General features: G+C 35.2%; 2 protein-coding genes across 8 annotated transcripts in view; both read left to right on the top strand.

Annotated features, from left to right (window-relative positions):
• Positions 1-14,665, top strand: part of LOC141561863 (phospholipid scramblase 2-like) — a 30,387-nt gene extending 15,722 nt beyond the window's left edge. The window contains exon 7 of the mRNA XM_074301959.1: positions 14,208-14,665. Within this exon, the coding sequence (XP_074158060.1) occupies positions 14,208-14,665 (458 nt within the window). The remainder of the gene's footprint in view (positions 1-14,207) is intronic.
• The window catches only part of LOC141560373 (phospholipid scramblase 4-like), a 60,947-nt gene continuing 53,279 nt past the window's right edge, over positions 13,714-21,381 (top strand). For 2 of the 7 annotated variants that reach the window (XM_074298394.1, XM_074298393.1), the window contains exons 1-2: positions 13,714-14,507; positions 18,655-18,798. The gene's annotated coding sequence lies outside the window, so the exon portion shown is untranslated. Of the gene's footprint in view, positions 14,508-14,614; positions 15,080-18,654; positions 18,799-21,381 lie in introns of those variants that run through there. The other 5 variants (XM_074298396.1, XM_074298397.1, XM_074298398.1 and 2 more) reach the window with 5 other exon arrangements.

Below are 21,381 nucleotides of genomic sequence, written 5' to 3' on the forward strand. Positions count from 1 at the left end.
CTTAGGAGCTCACTACTTGATAAGATAACATAATCCCATTTATGGATACTTTTAATTGTTGACAATTCTTTTTTTATATTAAACCAAAATGTGCTTCCCAATGACTCATCCATTCTTTCTGCCTTAATTTGAAAAAAACCATCACTTTTCAAAATAGCATTTCAAATTGTAAAACAGTAACCATGTCCCTCACCTGAGCCTTGTCTTTAATAGACTTGATCCCCCAATTTAAATATTCCAGATCTCCTTATTTTTCCCAAGGTTATTAATTATAACTTCCATTAAGCCCCCTTGTTCAGATGTCTGCCTAGAACATCACCAGTGTTTGATGAAATCAGAATTTTAAGTCATCCAGGTCTAACTAAAGTTTGTATTTTCAAGACTAAAAACAATCAACTCATTACCAAAGTCATGATGAGTCATTGACCTCATAGCATTCCCCAAGCACTCTGTCTGAGAAAAGAACATGATCTTTGCCCAGTCCCCTGGGAAAAAGGGGACTTATTAGGGCAGAGTTAGTTATCCAAAACAATAGTATGGGTTGTTTCATGTTCTCTCTCTCTCTCTCTTTTTTTAATCTGTGACTTCCCATATTAATTTGTTTATCTAAAAATTGAATGATAGTTGCCCACTCTATCCTATTATTTCTCCATAAGTTATCTTGTTCAATAAATCCTGCATCAATTGAAACTTCCAGGAATTTTTTGCACATCTTTCCTTCCCATTTTCTATAATAATTCAGACACAAATGAGCATGCTTCAGCAGAAATATATTAATTTCATTGTCTCCATGGTTGATGGTGAAGAAAACTAAGTATTCATAATCTTCAGTAGATTTTCATGTTTCTGCAAGATGTTTAATTGAATTCATTTGTTTATTTTTTTTTTTAATTCCAGGACTTCATGTATTTTGAAAATAAATTGAAGAAGAAATCCAGTAATAGAAGCAACTCTTAAAACATCATATTTAATGAGATTCTCTTTTTAAAAACAAATTTAGAAAATCAAACTATCAAAATTCTTAATTGTGTTCAAGTAATTTTTCAAGTTTTCATTCCCTTATATTATTGGGAGTTCTATCTGCAACAAGCCAAATTGAAGCTGTGCCTACTAATGGAAGTGCTGCTTTGGGAGTTCAAGGGGTGGACATCTCCCAAAAAGTCTATTTGTATGAACTTTAATATGTAAGGGTATATTTCTGTCGTGCTATTTGGAAAGAATTCACACTGAAGAGGATATATATGAAAGAATCAAAGTGAATGCCCAAGAACTAAGCTGTGTCAGGTGGCTATCCCTTTAAGTACCTTTTGGGTATAAGTAAATGAGTCAACACATATTTATTCAATAGCTATTATATAATTTCTACTCTGCTGGGCCTAATTTGGAAGGGTATTGTTTTTATTATCATAAGACAGTCTTTTCCTTAGTGTAGGGTCTATTTGTAGAAATAAGTTCCTCAGCATAAAATAATAGAAGACAATAGATATTGAAATATTTAATAGCATGCCAAAATTCAATACAGAAAATTAGAAGAAAACATATAATGCTGTGATAATTGTGTGGAATTGGACCCAAGTACTAAATAAATTAGACATAAACACAATGGTGACATGAAGCAGAATGAAATTAAATGTCATGAGACAGAATAATGAACAAAATGCTATGGAATTTTAGAGGAATTCTAATAGCAATACTACTACTTTAATAACAACAAATAGGCTAGCTATATTTAATAGATTGAGAGATGAATATATATATTACATATATATATATGTGTGTGTATATACACACATATGCACACATATACTGGAGAAATTAACTAGTAAACTTTACAGGGACTAGGTTATTATCCCAAATTTTTAACTAATCATAGTAATTCCAATACTGAATTCATATATTAGCACCAGAATTCCTAATAGAAATTGTCTCTTTGTACTTGAATTCCCAGTACTCAAACCATAGTAGGTGCTTTAAAAATGCTTATTTATTAAATTGGTTGCCCTCTATTAGAAAGTCATAAAATTGATCCATAAAAACAAACAAAATGAAAATGAATGTTTAAAATAGATAGAAATAGAGTGATATGGAGGAAAAAGCATGGACTTTGGACACAAAGGATATATGTTCAAATCTTGTTTTGGTCAATTACTATTTGGATGATATTAAGCAAAACTATCAGCATAATTGGCTATATCAGTTACAAAACCAACAAAATCATGAGTCTTTCAATAAGTGCAGAAAAAGCTTTTAACAAAATACAATATCCATACCTATTATGACCCCCAGAGAGTATAGGAATAAATGATAAATATCTTAAAATAACTTAAAATGATAAGTGATATTTATCTAAAACTACCAGCAAGTGTTACCTGTAAAGGGAATAGCCTAGAAGCCTTTCTAATAAGATCAGGGGTGAAGTAAAGATGCCAATTATACCAGAAATTAAAGGAATTAACATAGGCCCTGAGGAAGCAAAACTATCCATTTCTGTAGATAATTTGATTCTATACTTAGAGAATCCTTGAGAATTAAAAAAAAAGCAACTTGAAATAATTAACAATTTTAACAAAGATGCAGGATATAAAATAAACCCACATAAATTATCAACATTTCTCTACAGAAATCCCATTAAAAATAACAGCAAAGAATATAAAATACTTAGATGCCAAGACAAAGCCAGGAGCTATATGAACATAATACAATACACTTTTTATACAAATAATGTCAGATTTAAACAGTTGGAAAAATAGCAATTGCTAATGGGTAGCAATTCTGTCTAAATTAATCTATTCAGGATCATAACAATCAAACTGCCAAAAATTTTTTAAAGCTAGAAAAAGTAATAATTCATTACAAAAAAGCACAAAGATATTAAGGTAATCAATGTAAAAATATCTATACCCATCTCATACTGTATTATAAGATGGTAATTATCAAAAGAATTTGGAACTAGTTAAGAAATAGTATGGCGAATCACTGGAATAGATTAGGTATACATTTTATTATAGTTAATGATCATAGTAATTTAGTTTACAATAAATCCAAAGATTCAAGATTTTGGAACAAAAAATAATTATTTGATTAAAAAAATTGCTGGGGAAGCTAGGAAACGGTATGGCAGAAACTTGGTATAAATCAGGATCTCACACCTTATATCAAGATAAGCTCAAAATGAGAATATGATCACCCAAAAAGGGTGAAATCATAAGCAAAATGGAGTGCATGGAGTAGTTTATCTGCCAGATCTTGGCTATCTTTTGTCAGATTTTGGCTATCTCCATTGTAATTTGGTCTTTCTATTGTTTCTCTTTGATTATTCTTTAATGGTTAGATACTTGACTACATTGCAAAGTTAAAAAAAAATGAGGCATTTTATTTCACCTATTTACAGAGTTTATCAAAAGTAGTCTGCATAAAAAATAATAAATTCAAATTGTAATGAGGCATATTGTTAAATGATTAAAAAATCATGCATACAAAAGTTCTTTAAAGGGGTGAACAAGAGAAAAGCTCTTGAAAAATTAGGAATCTAAAAAGAAAATTGGCCTGCTGCCTCCTTCAGTGCCTCCTGCTAATCACTGTTTTATGCTAGTAACTAGGGTGTGTGTTCAAACTTCTTTCTAAAAGAAAATAATACCTGGAGGTCATAGGAGATAATTAGAATAGTGTGAACAAAAGCAAAGTAAACTAGAAATGCATTGCAAATGTGAATCCAGATCAGCAAATGTTTGTTATAGCCTTATCATAGAAGAGTATACTGTCAATTTGTATTTTAATAGTATATTTATTTGTACTCTAAATATTTTGATACCAGTTTGACTGGAATCAACATGTTTTCATCCATAGTGTCTTTGATACACTGAAAACATTTATAATAGGCATTACTCTAGTTTTTTTTTTTTTTTTTGAGGGAGGGGGGAAAAAGAGTTTTTTATTTAATGGAAATTTTGTGAATTCTTGAAATTATACTTAAAGCCCCATTTTAAATGGAGAATCTTTTAGGCTGAAAGATGATTTTTGAAAAAAAAATTTTTTTCTCTTATTAAAACAAATATTTAATTCAGTTATCCAATATGTATATATTTGATATATTTTCCTAAAAACTAGTGTTTAAAATCATTTGAGTGATTTTTTAAAAATTAAAATATATTTACTCTAAATAAAGAAATTAACCAAATATTCAATAATTTTTTTCTAATTGTTTCATGTTTTGTTTTATTATGTGAGTCTAAAAAGCAGGGAATTGAGTCACCATTTATTAATTACTTATTTAGGTTATGATACTATTTATTATTCTGGATATCAGTACCCTAAAAAAGGATTTAAGTTTTTTCCTTTCCCATCTAAAGATCATTCTACCTGGGGAAAAGAACTTGTGAGAAACTAGGTACTTTAACATTTTTAAAATTTCTACCTGTCTCTTAAATTTCACTTCTCTATTGATCAATGTTATTTTTCACAATCTGTAAATCTCTCTCCCTGGCAGATAAATAGAAGCAAAATAGGAGTTTCGTAATTCCAGGATTTCTTATCATTGTCTTTTTTACCCCAAGTATCAGGCGTATGTCTTTTCTAATATTTGTATAATTCTGAAATAACTTTTAAAAATAATCCTTTGTTTTTGTTGTCATTTTAAGTTCAGTATGAGCCAGCAACACCAGATTTAATAAAGTTAATGCAAACTTGGCCATGTTAATAGAAATATAGTGTTCAACCTGAGTCAGATAATAATTCCAGCATACCAGATGCATGCCAAACCATATTTGTATCTATCTATTACTTCAGGTTTCTGTATTATAAAGGAACATTGAGAAACTAAAGTTTGTCTTGGGGTGAAAAGGCATGAGCTCTAAGAGGTTCTCACCTCAAGTTGTATGATCTTATCACTTCATTTCAGTTTCCTCCTTGAAAATAAGGAACTTGGAAAATTCTATGAATCTGATTTTGAGAAACCATTGAAGGAAACTAAGTAATCTGGAAAGCATGTCACATAATGTGTAATTAAAAGAGCTGAGGTATTTAGCCCTAAATGATGAAACTAATATATTATACGGTTTCTTAAAATATGTCACAGTTGAAGAGGTGATTTGTGCAGAATGGGGTGATGAAGGGGTCGCAGGACGTATTAAAAAAGGCTTAGTTAATGGAACAGGTAATGTGTAGCCTGAAGGAGAAGAGGCTTAGGGAAGATATAATAAACATTTGAAGGGCTGTCATATGAAATATATATTGGGCTTATGTACCAGCAAGAAGTAGGAACAATTGGCAGAAATTTCAGAAAGAAATAAGTAAATCTTCCTAATACAATCAATTTTGATGTTTTTCATAGTCAAAGAGGATCAAAATGACATCATTATGTCAAAGTCAGTATACAGTGTGTCTGATTGTGACTGTTCAGACAAATATGAGCTCAGAAGTGTCCACTGCAAATTGGGTACAAATTGTTCATATGAATATTTGGAATGGAAATGTCTCTAAATTTGCCTCACATTTCCTTTGAGCTACTGAAGTTCTGTCTTGCTCATAGAAAAAAGCACCTCCTTTGATGTAATTCTGGATTTTCCTATGTCAGTGTCTCCCATGTCTCACAATTAATTCAGAATTCTATAGAAGAGACCTTGAGAATGTTCTTGGATCTGAGAATGTCCTTGCAATGAGAATGTCCTTCCCAATGAGCTCTTGGCTCTTGTGAGTTTTCCTTAAAATAGTTTTTTTAGGCAAATGTATGTTTGGTATTAGAACAACACAACTGCCCATTGGGATGGCACTCTCTGCAACAGAGTTTGAATGCTTGGAAGTTCAGCTCAAGAAAGCACCTCAGGATCCAGTTTCTTATCTTGCCAAGTGATCTTTAGAATTTCCTAAGACAATTCAGAGGACAATAAGTCCATTTTTTTGGCGTTGGTGATGCTATACTCTCTGAACTCCATAAGTATACAACAATGAGGTCAGCACAGTGGCTCTTGTAGAACTTCAGATTGGTAGGTAACCTAATACTTCTCCCTCAAACTTTCCTTCAGAGTCTCCAAAACACTTAGCTAGTTCTGGCAATAAATATGTCAATCTTATCTATGAGCATATTTCTGGAAAGAATATTCCAGGTAAAGGAATTTATCCGTAGCATCAATCTTTTTCCATTTGCTGTAACTGATGGTTCCATGGATGGATGGATGGTGCTGACCAGTAGAGAATCTGTATTTTTTGTTTGTTTGTTTGGTTTTTGTTTTTGGTGAAAGTTATCAGACTAAAACTAGCACATATATAGAATCAATCCATATACTGTTGCATCTCAGCCTCAGAGGGTGCAACGAGGGTACAATCCTCTCTGAACAAAAAAATCCCACACCAGCTCTTTTTTCACTTTAGTCTTGGCTTGTAGTGTTTTCAGGTTAAATAATTTATCATTCATGGGGTAGCTGAACTTGATCCCATTTTTGTCCTTGTTGAAGGTTCCAAACAACATAGCAGAAAACATAAAACTAAAAAGCATATGAGTAACCACAGAGTCCTGCTTCTCTTCATTGGTGATTAGGAAAGCATGAGAGCATCATTCTTTATCCCAAACTCATGCAAAAATGCTGTCATGGAACTGATATATAAGCCTAATAAGCTGGGGCAACCAAATTTTGCCATCATCTTGCACAACTCCTCACACTGACAGTATCAAAGACCTTGATCAGATTGATGAACACTGTGAACAGATCTCTGTTCTGCTCTGGCATTTCTCCTCTGGTTATTGGACGACAGATATCATATTGACCGTTCCTTGGCCCCTTCTGAATCCACCTTGGCTCTCAGGTGAATGACTATCTTCCAGATGAAGACTATATTCCAGAAGGATAAGACTACCTTCCAGATATCTTATTAAAGAAGATGGCAAGAATCTTGTTGGTAATGACTAAAGGAGAGACACTCCTGTGATTGCTGTAAGACTATTTCCTTTTCCTTTATAGCAGGGATAGGGAACCTCCAGCCTTCAAGGTGGATAAAACCCATGAAATCATTTATATAATAACTTATATAACTACAGGTGATGATGAGGTGAAAACTTAGTACAATTACATCCCTCTGCTCGAGTTCTATAAACTGATAATTTTGTATGATCCGTGAGTGATGTTTTAAATATTCAAATAAGCCCTTGGCAGAACAAAAAAATGTTCCCTATCCTTGCTTTATGGAGATGGATAATTGAAGCATCCTTAAACTCCTGGGGGATAACTTCCTTTTGCCATATAATGGTAGATATTTCAGCCAGCCTTTATATAAGCAGTAGACCCTTTTCCTTATAAATCTTATCTGGAATAGAATCAGCAACAGGTATTTTGCTATATGAGATGAGTCTGATAACATTCAAAATCTCTACTTGATCGTTGGCTAGAGAGAGACTGACTTCAAACTAAGGTAAAGTGTCATTGCTTTCAGCATTGCTTGATGAAATTTGTTGAAAACATTACAGAAGTGTTTAGTCTATCTTTCCAAAATCATGCCCTCATTAATCAATGTGCATCCTACAGCACTGAGTAGTTGAGATACATGGTAGGTCTTTGACTTTTAAAAGCTTTCAAGACATAAAAACATTTGGATTATTATTTATGGTGTAAAACAATTTCATTTGCTTTCTTACTGAGCCAAGAATCCGGCATCTTTCTAAATACTGATTGCACTTTACTTCTGATGGAGCTAAATGCTACCTCTTTAAAAGGAATAAACTTTTATGTTAGTAAACATTGGACATTTTTGTTTTTCATTTAGTAACTTCTTTTTTTAATGTAGTATTTTCCTCAGTTACTTGTAAAAACAATTTTGAACATTTGGTTTTAAATTATTGAGTTCCAGATTCTCCCTCTTTCTCCTTCCCACTCCATTCCACTCCACTTCCCTTCCTGAGATGGCAAGCATAGGTTGCACATGGGTAGTCATGCAAAACATTTCCATAATAGTCATATTGTGAAAGAAAATATAGACAAAAATTCAAGAAAAAGTTGAAAAAAGTTTGCTTTAATCTGTATTCAGATATGATTAGTTCTTTGGGTGTGGTGGATAGCATTTTCATCATAATGCCTTTAGAGTTCTCAGCAATATAATGATGAGAAGAGCTAAGTCATTCACAATTGATCATCTTACAATATTTCTGTTACTTTATAAACAGCACATTTCACTTGGCATCACCTCATGGAAGTCTTTCAAGTTTTTTTTTCCATTTTTTCCCCCAGTATAAGAGCACCCTGCTAATCATTTCTTATAGCACAATAGTATTCTATCATAATCACATACCACTCTTTTTTAGCTATTCCCCAATTGACAGGCATTCCCACAATTTCTGATTTTTTGCCCCTAGAAAAGAGTTACTATTACTATTTTGTATATAAAGGTCCTTTTTCTTTTTCCTTTTTATGTCTTTTTGGACATAGATCTTGTAGTGGTTTTGCTAACTCAAAGGGTATAAATGATTTTATAGCCTTTTGGGCATAGTTCCAAATTGCTTTACACAATAGTTGAATCAGTTTACAACTCTACTCACAATGCATTAATGTTTCATCTTCTCTGCATCCCCTCCAACATTTGTCATTTTCCTTTTACAAAGCAGTACCTCCTATTTATTTTAATTTGCATTTATCTAATCAATAGTGAGTTAGAGCTTACTTTTCATATGGTTATATATATCTTTAGTTCATCTGAAAATTGTTCATGTCTTTTGGTAATTTATCAATTGGGGAATAGATTGTTTTTTCTTAAAAATTGACTCAGTTTTCCATATTTTGAGAAATGAGACTTTTATCAGAGAAACTTGCTTCAAATTTTTTTCACAATTGCTAACTATATTCTCCTCGTTTATGATGTTCTTTCCCTTTACTCTGTCCTAAAAAGTGTTTTGCTTCTGAAAACCTTCTCTAATCTGCTTTCCCTTCTATAAACCTCTTGCCCTTTCCTCCTATTTTTCTGTAAGGTAAGATAGATTTCTATACCCAATTGAGTGTGTATGTTATTTCCTCTTTGAACCACTTCCAGTGAGAGTAAAGTTCACTCATTCTTCCTAACCTTCCTCTTCTCCCCCTCCATAGTAAAAGCTTTTTCTTGCCTCTTTTATGTAAGAGATTTTATCATATTCTACTTCTTCCTTTCCCTGTCTCGAAGAACATTTGTCTCACCCCTTTGTTTATTTTTCTAAAAATATCATATCTTTACATTTAATTCATCCCTTTTCCCTCTGTTTATATATGCAATTAACTACCATAATAATGAGAATATAATAATATAATGAAAAGGTTCTTTTGAGTTACAGAAATCATTTTCCCATGTAGGAGTGTAAACAGTTCACCTTATTAAATCCCTTATCATTTTCCTTTCCTATTTACTTTATAAATGCTTCACTTGAGTCTTATATTTTAAAGTTAATTTTCTTATTTAACTTTGCTTGAAATTCCTTTATTTCATTAAATGTCAATGTTCTCCCCCCCCCCCTACCTGAAATATTATACTCAGTTTTGCTGGGTAGGTTATTCTTGGCTGTTATCTTAGTTCTTTTGCCCTCCAGAACATCATATTCCAAGCACTCTTATTTTTTTAATATAGAAGCTGTCAAATCTTGTGCTATCATATCATGATAATTTGAGTTAGTTATTGATGGCAGCTCACAATATTCTCCTTGACTCAGGAATTCTGGAATTTGGCTATAATATTTTTGGGAGTTTTCATTTTGTTGTCTCTTTTAGGAAATGATTGGTGAATTATTTCAGTTTCTTTTTAACCTCTGATTCTAGAATATCAAGGAAGCTTTCCCTGAAAATTCCTTGAAAGATGTTATCCAGATTCCTTTTTATTTTAAATCATGGATTTCAGGTAGTCCAACAATTTAAAATTTATTTTTCCTGAATCTATTTTATGGGTCAGTTGTGTTTCCAAGGAGATATTTCACAATGTCTCTTTTTTATTCCTTTAGTTTTATTTTATTGTTTCTTGATTTCTCATAAAATCATTCACTTACGTTTTTTCAATTCTAATTTTTAAGGAATTATTTTCTTCAGTGAAATTTTTCTATTTCCTTTTCTATTTTACAAATCCTACTTTTTAAAGAATTGTTTTTTCACTTTGGTGAATTTTTGTGCTTCTTTTTCCACTTGGCCAAGTTTATTTTTAAGGCATTCTCCTCAGTGATTTTTTGTGCTTTCTTTTATTGTTTGAACAATTCTGTGTTTTAAAGTATTATTTTCTTCAATATCTTTTTTGTGTCTTCTTCACCAGACTGTTGACTTGCTTTCATAATTTTGTGTCTCCTTTACCAAGATGTTGATTTGCTTTCATGATTCTTTTGCACCACTCTTTTCTCTTCACATTTTTTCTTCTATATTTCTTAGCTAATTTTCAAAATCCTTTTTGAGTTCTTCTCTGGACTTAAAACAATTCATATTTTTCTCAGAGCCTTTGGTTGTAGGAGCAATGACTTTATTATCCACTTCTGAATGTATGTTTTGATCTACTTTGTCACCATTGTAACTTTCTATGGTCAGAATTTTTTTCTGTTTTTGTTCATTTTTCCAACCTATTGCTTGATTTTTAACTTTTTCAAAGTAATCCAGGGTAAAGGGTATACCATCCCAAATTTCAGAGATTTGCAGCTGTTTTAAGAGATCCTTCTAGGGGACTATATGTTTTCAGTTCTTCCAAGGTGATATGAACTAAGGAAAGAGTTGACTATTTTCCTGATCTGTGCTTTGGTCTGTGAGTGACCACAAGCACTCTTTTCTGCCCTGGAACTGTCTTTGGTGTTTGTGAGCTTAGAAGTCTGAAAATTGCTTCTGATGGCACTGAGTCAATTGTCTAGAAACTTGCTCTTAGTTTGCTGAGGCCCAGTTTGCTCTGGGGTAGCATGTACTAGATTGTGTTCTACTCTCACTATGATGAAATTAGCCTTTCCTGTTCACCTTCTAAGTTTTCTTGAACTGGAAAATTGTTTGACTGCATTTTGTATTTGTGTGTGGATGCTGCTGCTCTAGCATTTATTTAGAGTCATTATCTAAAGATATTCATAAGGGCTTAGGGAAGAGTTCAAACAAGTCCCTGCTATTATTACCCTGCCATCTTGGCTCCCCCCGTCATTTAGGAACTTCTGAATTTACCCATCATTTTCAATAAATCAATCCTAATGTTTGCAAGTGTTCTGGTCCAGATGACTAAATTTAGCTACATAGCAGATATAGGAATATGAACAAGGGAGGAAAGAAACATTTAGAGAGAATTATTCTAAGGATGGAGCTTAGTCAAGCTAATTAGAACAATACTTTTATATATTAAGACTAATAATTGTCCATAGATCTTAGCTTGGGCAATAGCTGCATGTATTGAGGGGTGAGAAATGAGGGGGTGGGGAAGATGAAAGAAGTAGTCTTTTAGCTACCAAAGGCTGGACAAAATGAAAAGGAACTATTTGAACTTTATTGTCTAGTGGGTAGAGAGGTATATTACAGCTGATTGAAAAGTTGAGAGTAGCACAGAGAGAAAGAACTGCTCAAGCAGAACACTATCAGTGCCTACTCAGATATCATACCATGCATCATTTCAAACCCACCTGCTTCTATTTTTAAAAATATATTTCCTTGATAGTTTTTGTGTTTATATCACTTAGCTTTGCCTCTATTCCTTTTCCTCCTTTTTTCCAAGTCATCACTTATGAAGAAGAAAATTTTAAAAAGGAAAAAAAAATTAAGAAAATTGATCATTATGTGTAAAAAAAATCTAACATTATATAAAGAATTCAATCCTCATGGATCATCTCCCCTTCCCTGATAAGGAGGAAGCTGTCTTTTCATAGCTTATTTTAGTACCAATTTTATTCTTTGTATTTTTATGTATTCCTTCCCAATTGGTTGTCTTTATTGTTTTCTTGGGCTTGATTTAACCTATGTGACAGCTATCCTTTTGTATGTTGATAGAGACAGTATCTAGTCACACAAAGATTCCTCAATTACAAATTATTTCAAAGGGCATGTATTTTCACCTAGGTTGTTCTTTCATGATATATGTCATACCCAGATTGAGCAAGGCTTTTTTTTTTTTCTTGCCAGTCTTATATAGATAGGATTACTGAAAGTTGTTAGCTAATAAACCAGAATTCCAGTTGTTGTGGTATTCTTCCACCACATTCCATATAGAGTTAGGGTTGTAAGGAAATGTAAGAGTCAAAGAAGCTTTTATTGTCTCATATTTCTGAACTCACTCACAAGTGCTCTTAATCCTATTCAGTTCCCAGAAATACAATTGACCTCAAATACATGTAATTGATCATGTTACTAAGTCAACTGAATTGATCAACTCCAGATCATTTCTCATTGATAAAGATAATGATGACTTGAGGAAGCATTCATAGGAATAAGAGGTGTCATTGGCACAAAAACTTAAGTGAAATTTTCTTCTTCCTTCTTGCTTTGAAAAAGAAAACTGCCCCCTCTCAAAAAATCCCCTTGTGATATCCAATTTATCCAAAGTTGGGGTATTTCCCTTTGAATGAGATTGGGAATTTTGTCTATTAAGCTGAGACCTTCCCAGTGGAAAACCTCATCCAGTGTATTCTAAACTGATTTTTCTGGTTTCTCTTTGCTGTCTGCTTGAATAAATAGGCTTATTCACAATTTATTATTTTTGATGGTCTGTTCCATAAGTGGCATTTTTGGGTAGGCAGCAAGCCTTTGAATGTACATTAACTATAGCCTTTCATTTTTTATTATTTAATAGTTTTTATTTACCAGAGATATGCATGGATAATTTTACAACATTGATAATTGCCAAACCTTTTGTTCTAATTTTTCCCCTCCTCCCCCCCATATGGCAGATAGACCAATACATGTTAAATATGTTAAAGTATAAATTAAATACAATATATATGTACATGTTTAAACAGTTGTTTTGTATAGCCTTTCCTTTTAATTGTATAGTGACTATGGAAGCAGCTGGAATCTAAAATAGAATAAAAAGCCCAGAGAGACTGGGGCTCTTTGGGAAGCCCCTTTGGACTTTGGGAAGGTACTTGAAGGGCTCTCAGTCCCTTTAGATCATGGTATATTTGCATTAATAAGCAAACAACCTGCTGACATCAAAATTAATAATAATTAATCCTAAAATATAGTTAGTGTTCTGCTTTTATTTTTTTGCTTTTAGAAGCATCTTATTTACACATTTGAGTAATGTCGCAAATTCCTTTTCTCCATAAATATAAATGTGCCCTGAAGACTATTTTGTTAAAACAAACAACATCTATTTTGAACATCTATTTTGTTAAACAACTTGCATAAAAGTTGGAAATCCCCAAAACTTCAAAAAAGTGGAAATTCCTAGAACTGCATTCTTTTAAGCCGTCATCCTCCCCAAATATTCAGTTTGGAGCATCACCAAAGTTCTTCAAAAATGAATCTGAGCCACTCCTTTCCCCTGCTGGCACTTGTGAGGCCAGTGCAAAATTGTAATCCACTGATTTTGTCTGAGGGCATTAGGCTTTGCTCCGCAGCTGCTTATAGAGAAGAATCCAGTTATTTAAAAGTTGGACTCTCCATCTCTCCCCACCTTCGCCTAAGTAAGAAAGGCTCATTTCTGAAATTTGATTGTTTTTCTTACACTGCCAAGATGCACAGGCATTCTCCCATAGTCCTTTGCTCTTTTCCTTTCAGTTCCCTTTAACCCCCTCTACTTGTGGATCAACTTGGCCCGGTCCAAAGTGGGTGGGGATTGAGTGTGGGAAGAACTGCAGTCGGGTTGTTTAGTCACTTGAACAGCCAGAATCAATTGTCCTAGCCAAGTGCCTACGGGTGAGGAGAGAGGAAGAGTGAAAAGTCTCCCTGGAAAACTGCTCCTTTGGAAGTCACTCCCCCTAGGAGACTGTTCTCTCTTCTGATCTGTTTGAAAACATTTCGAAGGAGGGGCTCCATTACTGGCTTGCCCTAGGAACATCCACAGAGCCATATTCTTTCTTTCTTTCTCTCTCTGTCTGCCTCTCTGCCCACTTTTCCCCGGAAGTTTAAACTCCTAGACTTCACCCCCGAGGTAGGAATATATGTAATTATAGTATCTCTAGAGATTTGGGGTTCTTGGGAGGGAATCCAGGAAAGTGCTCTAGGCTATCTCTGTTCCACCTTTCTCTTCACCCCACCTAATCCTCTTTCTTTTCCCGCTCCTTTCCTCCTCCCCTTTTTGGACCACGCTCCGGGCTCCTTTCCTAGGCACTGCTGGGAGCGCGGAGCTATCTGCGGAGAAAAAGCACGGTGTCCGGCCTTTCCTGGGTGGGCAAGCAGAAGGTGGAGTGGGTGGGCAAGCAGAAGGTGGAGTGGGTGGGTGGGGCAGGGTCTCGGCCTGCGCTGCACTGGAAGGGGGTCTGCTTTGGCTACCGGACTGGACAGCGCCCGCCTCCAGGTTCTCCATTCCTGGGGAGAAGCAAGTTATCTTTGAACAATACTTTGTGTGGAGCTCGGGGATCACCCCGGGAAGTGAGTTGTTGCCGTCCCGAGAGTTTGGCGGAAACGGTGAGTGGAGTTACGCCTTGGCTTTCAGCAGCGGGGCGGCTGGGCACCAGGCGGGGGAGAGGAAGGCATTAGGGGTGTGGGCAGTTACAAACTTCCCAGTGGCTGGGCTCCTCCGGGGGAATCTTTCTGTCCCCGACCCCGCAGAGCCGCTTCGCTGAAGCGTGGGGTTTTCGGGAAGTGCTAGAGCCCCCACTTCTATCCCCTCTTGTTTCCAAGAACTTTTATCTAGTTTTGGGAAAGCTTGGGTTTGCTCTGGCGCCAGCCAACCAGTCAACAAGCAAGCACTTGCCAGGGCCTATGCTTAGCAATGGGAATACAAAGAAAGGCGTAATAAAACGGAACACACACACACATACACACACACACACACACACACACACACGCACGCACGCAGTCCCTGCTCTCAAATAGCACCCATTCTAGTGAGGAAAACAACATATAAACAACTATCTATACAGTGTAAATGGGAGATACTCTTGGAAGACAAGGAGAACTGGGGAGTAGGGGAAGGCTTCCTGCAGAAGGTGACATTTAAAGGGTCTTAAAGGAGCCACGAAATTAGTGAGGTGGAGGTAAGAAGGGAAAGCATCCCAGTTATGGGGACAGCTAGTGAAAAAGCCCTTTGCCTAGGGATGGGAATATGATTCGGAGCAAGTGCAAGAAGGCATTGTGGTTAGTTATAGAAAATGAGGAGTGAAGGGCAAGAACAATGGAAAGGAAGAAAGAGGTCTAGTTCTGAAGGGCTTAAAGAGCCGGAGAGAAAATGTTAGATTTGAACTTGGAGGGGCCACCGTCAACAGGGCTCGGATGGGGTCTGACTGTGCTTTAGGAAAATTACTTTGACAGGTGAATCCAGCAGGAGTTAGAGGACGGAATTGAGGGAAACCAATTTGGAGGCTGTTTCTAATAGTCCAGGTGAGGTAATGAAAGCTTGAACTAAGGAGGCAGTTATGTAAATACAGGGAATGGGTCTGACTCAAGAGATGTTAGAAATATTGCTGTAGAAACAAGGAGGATTTAGTAACTGATGAGACATTGGGGGAGGGGGGGAAGAGTGAGATTAACTTTGATGGAACATTTCTGGATGACATTGAAATTTTAAGTCTGGGTGTCTGTGAGAATGCTGGTGTCCTCAATAGCAACAGAAAAGTGGGAGAAGGGAAAGGTTTGGAGAAGGTAATGAGTTCTCTTTTAGACATGTTGAGTTTGGCATGCCTGCAGGATATCAAGTTTGAGATGCCCAGTAATCAGTAGGTGATGCTAGGCCGGATCTCAGAAGACAGGTAGGGCTAGATATATATACATAGTTCTGGAAATTATTTGCATAAATGAGATAACTGAGCACTTGGCAACACCCTAACAAGACGGTGTAGACACCTCAACCCACACCTGGTGTAGATTCAGGAGAAAAGATTGAGGAGTGTTCAGTTAGGTAGGAAGAGTACTAGGAGAGAATAGCATCTGGAAAACCTAGTGAAGAGAGAACTTCCAGAAGAAGGGTTTTATCTACGAGGTCTACAAAGGTTAGAGAAAGATGAAAAAAATCAGGGTTAAGGAAAAGCCATTAAATTTGACAGTTGCCAGGATGTTCATTAGGGAAATTAGTCTATAATTTTGTTTCTCTGTTTTGGTTCTTTCTAGTTTAGGTATTAGCACCATATTTGTGTCATAAAAGGAGTTTGGTAAGGTTCCTTTTTCTATTATTTTCAAATAGTTCACATTATTTTATATCATATTTTTAAAATTTTTTTATATTATTGGGATTAATTGTTCTTTAAATGTTTGGTAGAATTCTCTTTTGGCTCTTTTTGGTCCTAGGGATTTTTAATTAAGAATTTCATTGATAACTTGTTCAATTTCTTTTCTAAGATTGAGTATTTAAGCATTTTATTTCTTCTATTAATCTGGGTAATTTATATTTTTGAAGGTATTTGTACATTTTATTTTGATTGTCAAATTTTATTGGCATGTAATCGGCCAAAATATCTCCTATCAATTGTTCTAATTTCTTCTTCATTCTCTTCCCAGGGATAATTTAGTTTACAATTAAGCTTCAATTTCTTTGCATTGTCCATTGTTGAATGCAATTTTATTGTATTATCATCTGCATTTACTATTTCTACTTTTCTGCATTTGGTTGTGAGGTTTTTGTGTCATAATAGCCAGTTTTTTTGTGTAGGTGTTCTGTACTTCGGCCATGTACTTTCTATTCCCATTCAATTTTCTCCAGTGATCTATCATACCTAACATTTTCAGAATTGTAATCACTTCTTTACTTTTTTTTTTTTTTTTTTTTTGGTTAGATTTCTCTAGTTCTAAGAAGGGAAAATTCAGGTCTCCCACTAGTCTAGTATTATTATCTATTTCCTCTTGTAATTAGTTCAACTTCTCTTTAAAAATTTTAGATGCCATACGCATACATGTTTAGTATTGATATGACTTATTTGCTCAGTACCTTTTCAACAAGATATAGTTTCCACTCTTATCTCTCTTTTAATTAGATCTATTTATATTATTGCTATAGTTTTAATATAATGGAGCAATTTTTGAAAATTTCTTGAAAGATGTTCAGGATTTTTTTTAATCATGGATTTCTAGTAATTCATTAATTCTTATCTCATCTGGATTTATCTTCTAGGTCAGTTGTTCTTCCAGTGAGAAAATTTACATTTTTTAAAACTTTTTTGATTTTGTCTAACATATCTTGGTATTTTATAGACTCAATAGCTTCCACTTGCTCAGTTTTAAATTGTAAGGATTTTTTTTTTCCCTTCAGTGAGTTTGTGTACTTCCTTTTCCATTTGGCCAAATCAGTTTTTAGCATTATTTTCCTCAGTAAATTTTTGATTATCTTTCTTATACTAATGACTCTTTTTTTTTTCACAATTCTCTTGCATTGCCCTCATTTCTTTTCCCAGTTTTTCTTCTATTGATCTAATTTGCTTTTCAAAATTATTATAAAGTACTTTTAGGAATTCTTTTTGGGCCTGAAATCAAATTACATTTTTCTTTAGGTTTTTGCCTTGATCTCCCTGCCACCATAACAATTTTCTATAGCCAAGCTTTATTTTTTCCCCTCACTTTTCTGCCTTTTTTTTTTTTTTTTTTTTTTTTTGGTCATGTTTTTATGTGTGAAAGTTGGGCTATGGTCCTGCACTATCTCAAGCTTTTTATGCTGGGGCTTAGGGGCTTGCTGCTAGCTTTAGCTGGGTTCAGAGCTTAGTTGTTTTTTTTTTTTTTTTAACTGAAAATTTGGTTATTTTATCCCATTGGTTTCTGGGGGTAGAGCCTCTCTGTTGGCTATGGGGTTTAGCTGTAGACCTGAAGAAGGAGTGGTGCTTTCTGCTGCATTGCTATTATAGCTGATTCTTTCTGATGTCTGGAGGAGGGATTTTCTTATTGCTTTAACCCAGGGATAGGGCTCTGCTGGTGATGTGCTATGGAAACACAGTCTTTTGGTAGGCCCCAGGGGTCTTGCTATTGGCCAGCCCCAGGACAAGACTTCATTACTGGTCAGCAATGGGATCACAGCCTGGGTGCCTTGTGCTGGAGGTGGGATTGTTGGTGTAGGACTTGTACTATACAGATTGCTTCTAGGGGACTGCTGGTTTGCGCTAGGACCATGCCTTAAGCCCGCATCATCCCAGTTCTCATTGGTTGGCCAACAATAGATCCCAGACCCAAGTTCCATTTGGTCATTGTTTGGATCCTCATTGGCTCAGAGTGAATGTAAATAGCAGTTGTTTCTGTTTGGGCAGAAACACTGAGGGTCTTCCTCTCCCACATCTACCTAAATATGTAAGTACACAACCAACTTCCCCTCCAAGCAAACTGGCCATTCTTTGCCTCAGTTCTTACATAGCTTTAATCACTGCTTGGTATTGCCTTAGTCAAAATGAAACCTCTTAAAGACCTTCCCCTTAAAAGCTTCAAAGTATCGCATTGTGTCCAAGCCATTTCTACTCTTCCTGATTTATATCTGGGCCCTAGACACAGATGGCTCTGGAGAAGAAAGTGGGGCTGGTGACTTTGCACAGCTTTCTATTGCTTAAATCTAATAACTTACATGGAATGGCTTCTCATGTGTGATGTCATGGTCTTCTCTGAGAAGGAAGGGCAGACAACAATAACAACAAACTGCTTTCAGGAGGGGTGATTACCCCAGATTTGAAGCTTTGCTACAGGCCCCTGCTGTAAGGCTGGCTGCTGCTTGAGCTGTTGCTGCTGCTTCTGCTGCTCTTGGACCCAGTTCCCTTCTTGGACAGTGAGACTGACCTTTTCTGCCATGCTGGTAAGTTGCTTCCCTGCTCCTAATTTGATTCTAAAGCAGTTTTGTAGTAGTTTGGAAGGAAATTTCAAAAGATTTCACAGAGTTCCTTATTTACTTTGCAATCTTGGCACCGGAAGAGATGACTTTTTTTTTTGCTAGGCTTTATCAGCATGCTGTTTATTATATAATGAGACATTTTGTATATGAACAGGTACAACTACAAAAACATCAAATTTTAAAATAAACATTAAACTCAAAAATGTCTGTCCACAGATTCTCATTTCCAACTCCCTCACAGTTTTACAATTTTTGAGCTGGGTTTCGGAGAATGTGGTTTTGTTTTATTTGTTTTTTTCAATATGATAGTAATTCTCATTGGCAAAGTATATTAAATGGCCACACCCATCCTATTCCTTTCAGTCCTTGGTTGAAAGAATTAATCACACACTCAACATTTGCTACAGTCTGGAAATCTTCCAGATATTGTTCTTGACTTTTAGTAACCCTAATATTGCACAAACAGCATTCTTCTTTTCTCATTTGTGACCCAGAAAAAGCATTTTTTTCCTCATTAAAAGGAAAATGTTCATAAGTGTTTTAACTGTATATTCTATTCAGTGCTTAATTAAAAGTTGTCTGTGAGCTGACTTTAACTCTCTTTTCTGGTTTTTAACTTAATAGTCTTTTATTTGTGTTTGTGCAAGGGGATGACAGTAAATACTTCTGAGAGTTTAAACCAGAGGTTCTTAATCTGGCATCTGCATTTTGTTCAAATTTGATAACTGTATTTCAAGATAATTGGTTTCCTTTTGCTTCTGTGTACTTTATGCATTTAAAAATATCATTTTGAAGAGTCTGTAGGTTTTATCAGACTCCAAAGGGTTTATGACAAAGGGCCTAAATCTATGCTTACAAAAAAGATGATGTAAAATCTCTTAAGCCAGGATTTTTCCCTCATTGTGCTTTTCCTGGAAAGAATTCCTTACATATTTCCATGTTATTCTCCTTGTTATAAAAGGGTTGATGAACCCTTTTTATTAGGCAATGATAGAAATGAGGTTAGAGACAATGGTTCAGCCTTTTTTTTTTTTTAACATTTCTCTGTTGCAGCCTCAAATTAAGTCCCTAACTGAATAGACATCTTGTGCTTTCATGCCATTGATCACAAGAAAACAAAACAAAACAAAACAAAAAAACAAAACAAAACAAAACAAAAAACCAAGGAAGAAAGCGCATTTAGCTCAGCCTAACTCACCTATATTTAACACATGGGGAAAAGTAATTCTGTATTTAATTTCATTAACTCTATATGCAAGTTGTACCTAGTTGAGCATCATAGCTCTGGATCCTAGAGTTCATCTGGGCTAATCCTTCATTTCATAGTTGAGAAAGGGCAGCAGTGGAGAGAGTCATTGGACCTGAATCAGGAAGCTCCTCTTTCTATGTTAAATCTGGCCTCTGATACTTCCTAGCATTGTGACCCTGGGCTAGTCACTTAATCCTGCCTGCCTCAGTTTCCTCATTTGTAAAAGGAGTTGGAGAAGAAAATAGAAAACACATAGTATCTTTGCCAAGAAAACCCCAAATGGAGTCATTAAGAGTTGTATGTGAATGACGTGACCGAATAGTAATGATGGGTGATTTCTGTATACTGTCTGTCCTTTGGCATAATAAAGGAGACAGAATATTTGCTCTGGAATTAGAGATGTTGGGCAAATAGGGTTAAGTGACTTGGCTAAGGTCACAAGAGCTAAAAAGTGCCTGAGGCCAGATTTTAACTCTGGTCTTCTTAATTCCATGGCCAGCCCTCTATGTACTACACCACTTAGATGTCCAGAAACCAACATATCATACTGATTTATGCCTTTTTGCCCTTTATCCAATTCAAGGCCCAGCCAGAGTCATCTATTAGCTTTAGAAGATGAATGTGTTAAAAGTATATGAATTGCCTCCAAAACAGCAATATATATTACTGGTTCTCAAAGGGTGGGTTTATTGAAATGTGGAAGGTGGTACTTTTGCATGGTTCATTCAACCCCATATCTTCTGTTGGAAAATATGAGTTTTGTCAAGAAGAGCACAGAGTCTTAGAAGTGGCATGAATCTCAGCCATGACTTAGCCCAACTCATAACCTCTCATGAGTCTCTGACTAAGATATCTCTAAAATTGATCTTTGCAGCCTTTTCTCAAAGATTTCCATGGTGGAAAAATCCATTGTCTCCTGAGGCATAAACCTAGAATTGGAAATAGCCTTAGAGGTCATCCATTTCAACCTTCTTCATTTTAATACAATGAAGAAACTGAGTCAAGTTGAAATGAAATGTTTCTCTCAGGTTATTTCTCCACTCTGCGCTCAGTTGAAAACCCATCACTGTTCCTGATTTTTATCTTTCCCTTTCTGCTGTTACTTCTTACCTCTACTAAACTTTGTATTTTATATAGTTACTTTACCCTTTTATCTAGAGGTTAGATATAGATTAAACCATGATCTTTTATTAAAAAAGACAAGAAGATGAAAAAATATTATTTTCTTTCCATCCTCAAAAATTTAGGCATTTTAATGTATTGTATTTTCTTGGCTGTGTCAAGGAAACACTTGGGGA

Source organism: Sminthopsis crassicaudata, chromosome 3 (assembly GCF_048593235.1).
Source record: "Sminthopsis crassicaudata isolate SCR6 chromosome 3, ASM4859323v1, whole genome shotgun sequence".
NCBI classification, from domain to species: domain Eukaryota; kingdom Metazoa; phylum Chordata; class Mammalia; order Dasyuromorphia; family Dasyuridae; genus Sminthopsis; species Sminthopsis crassicaudata.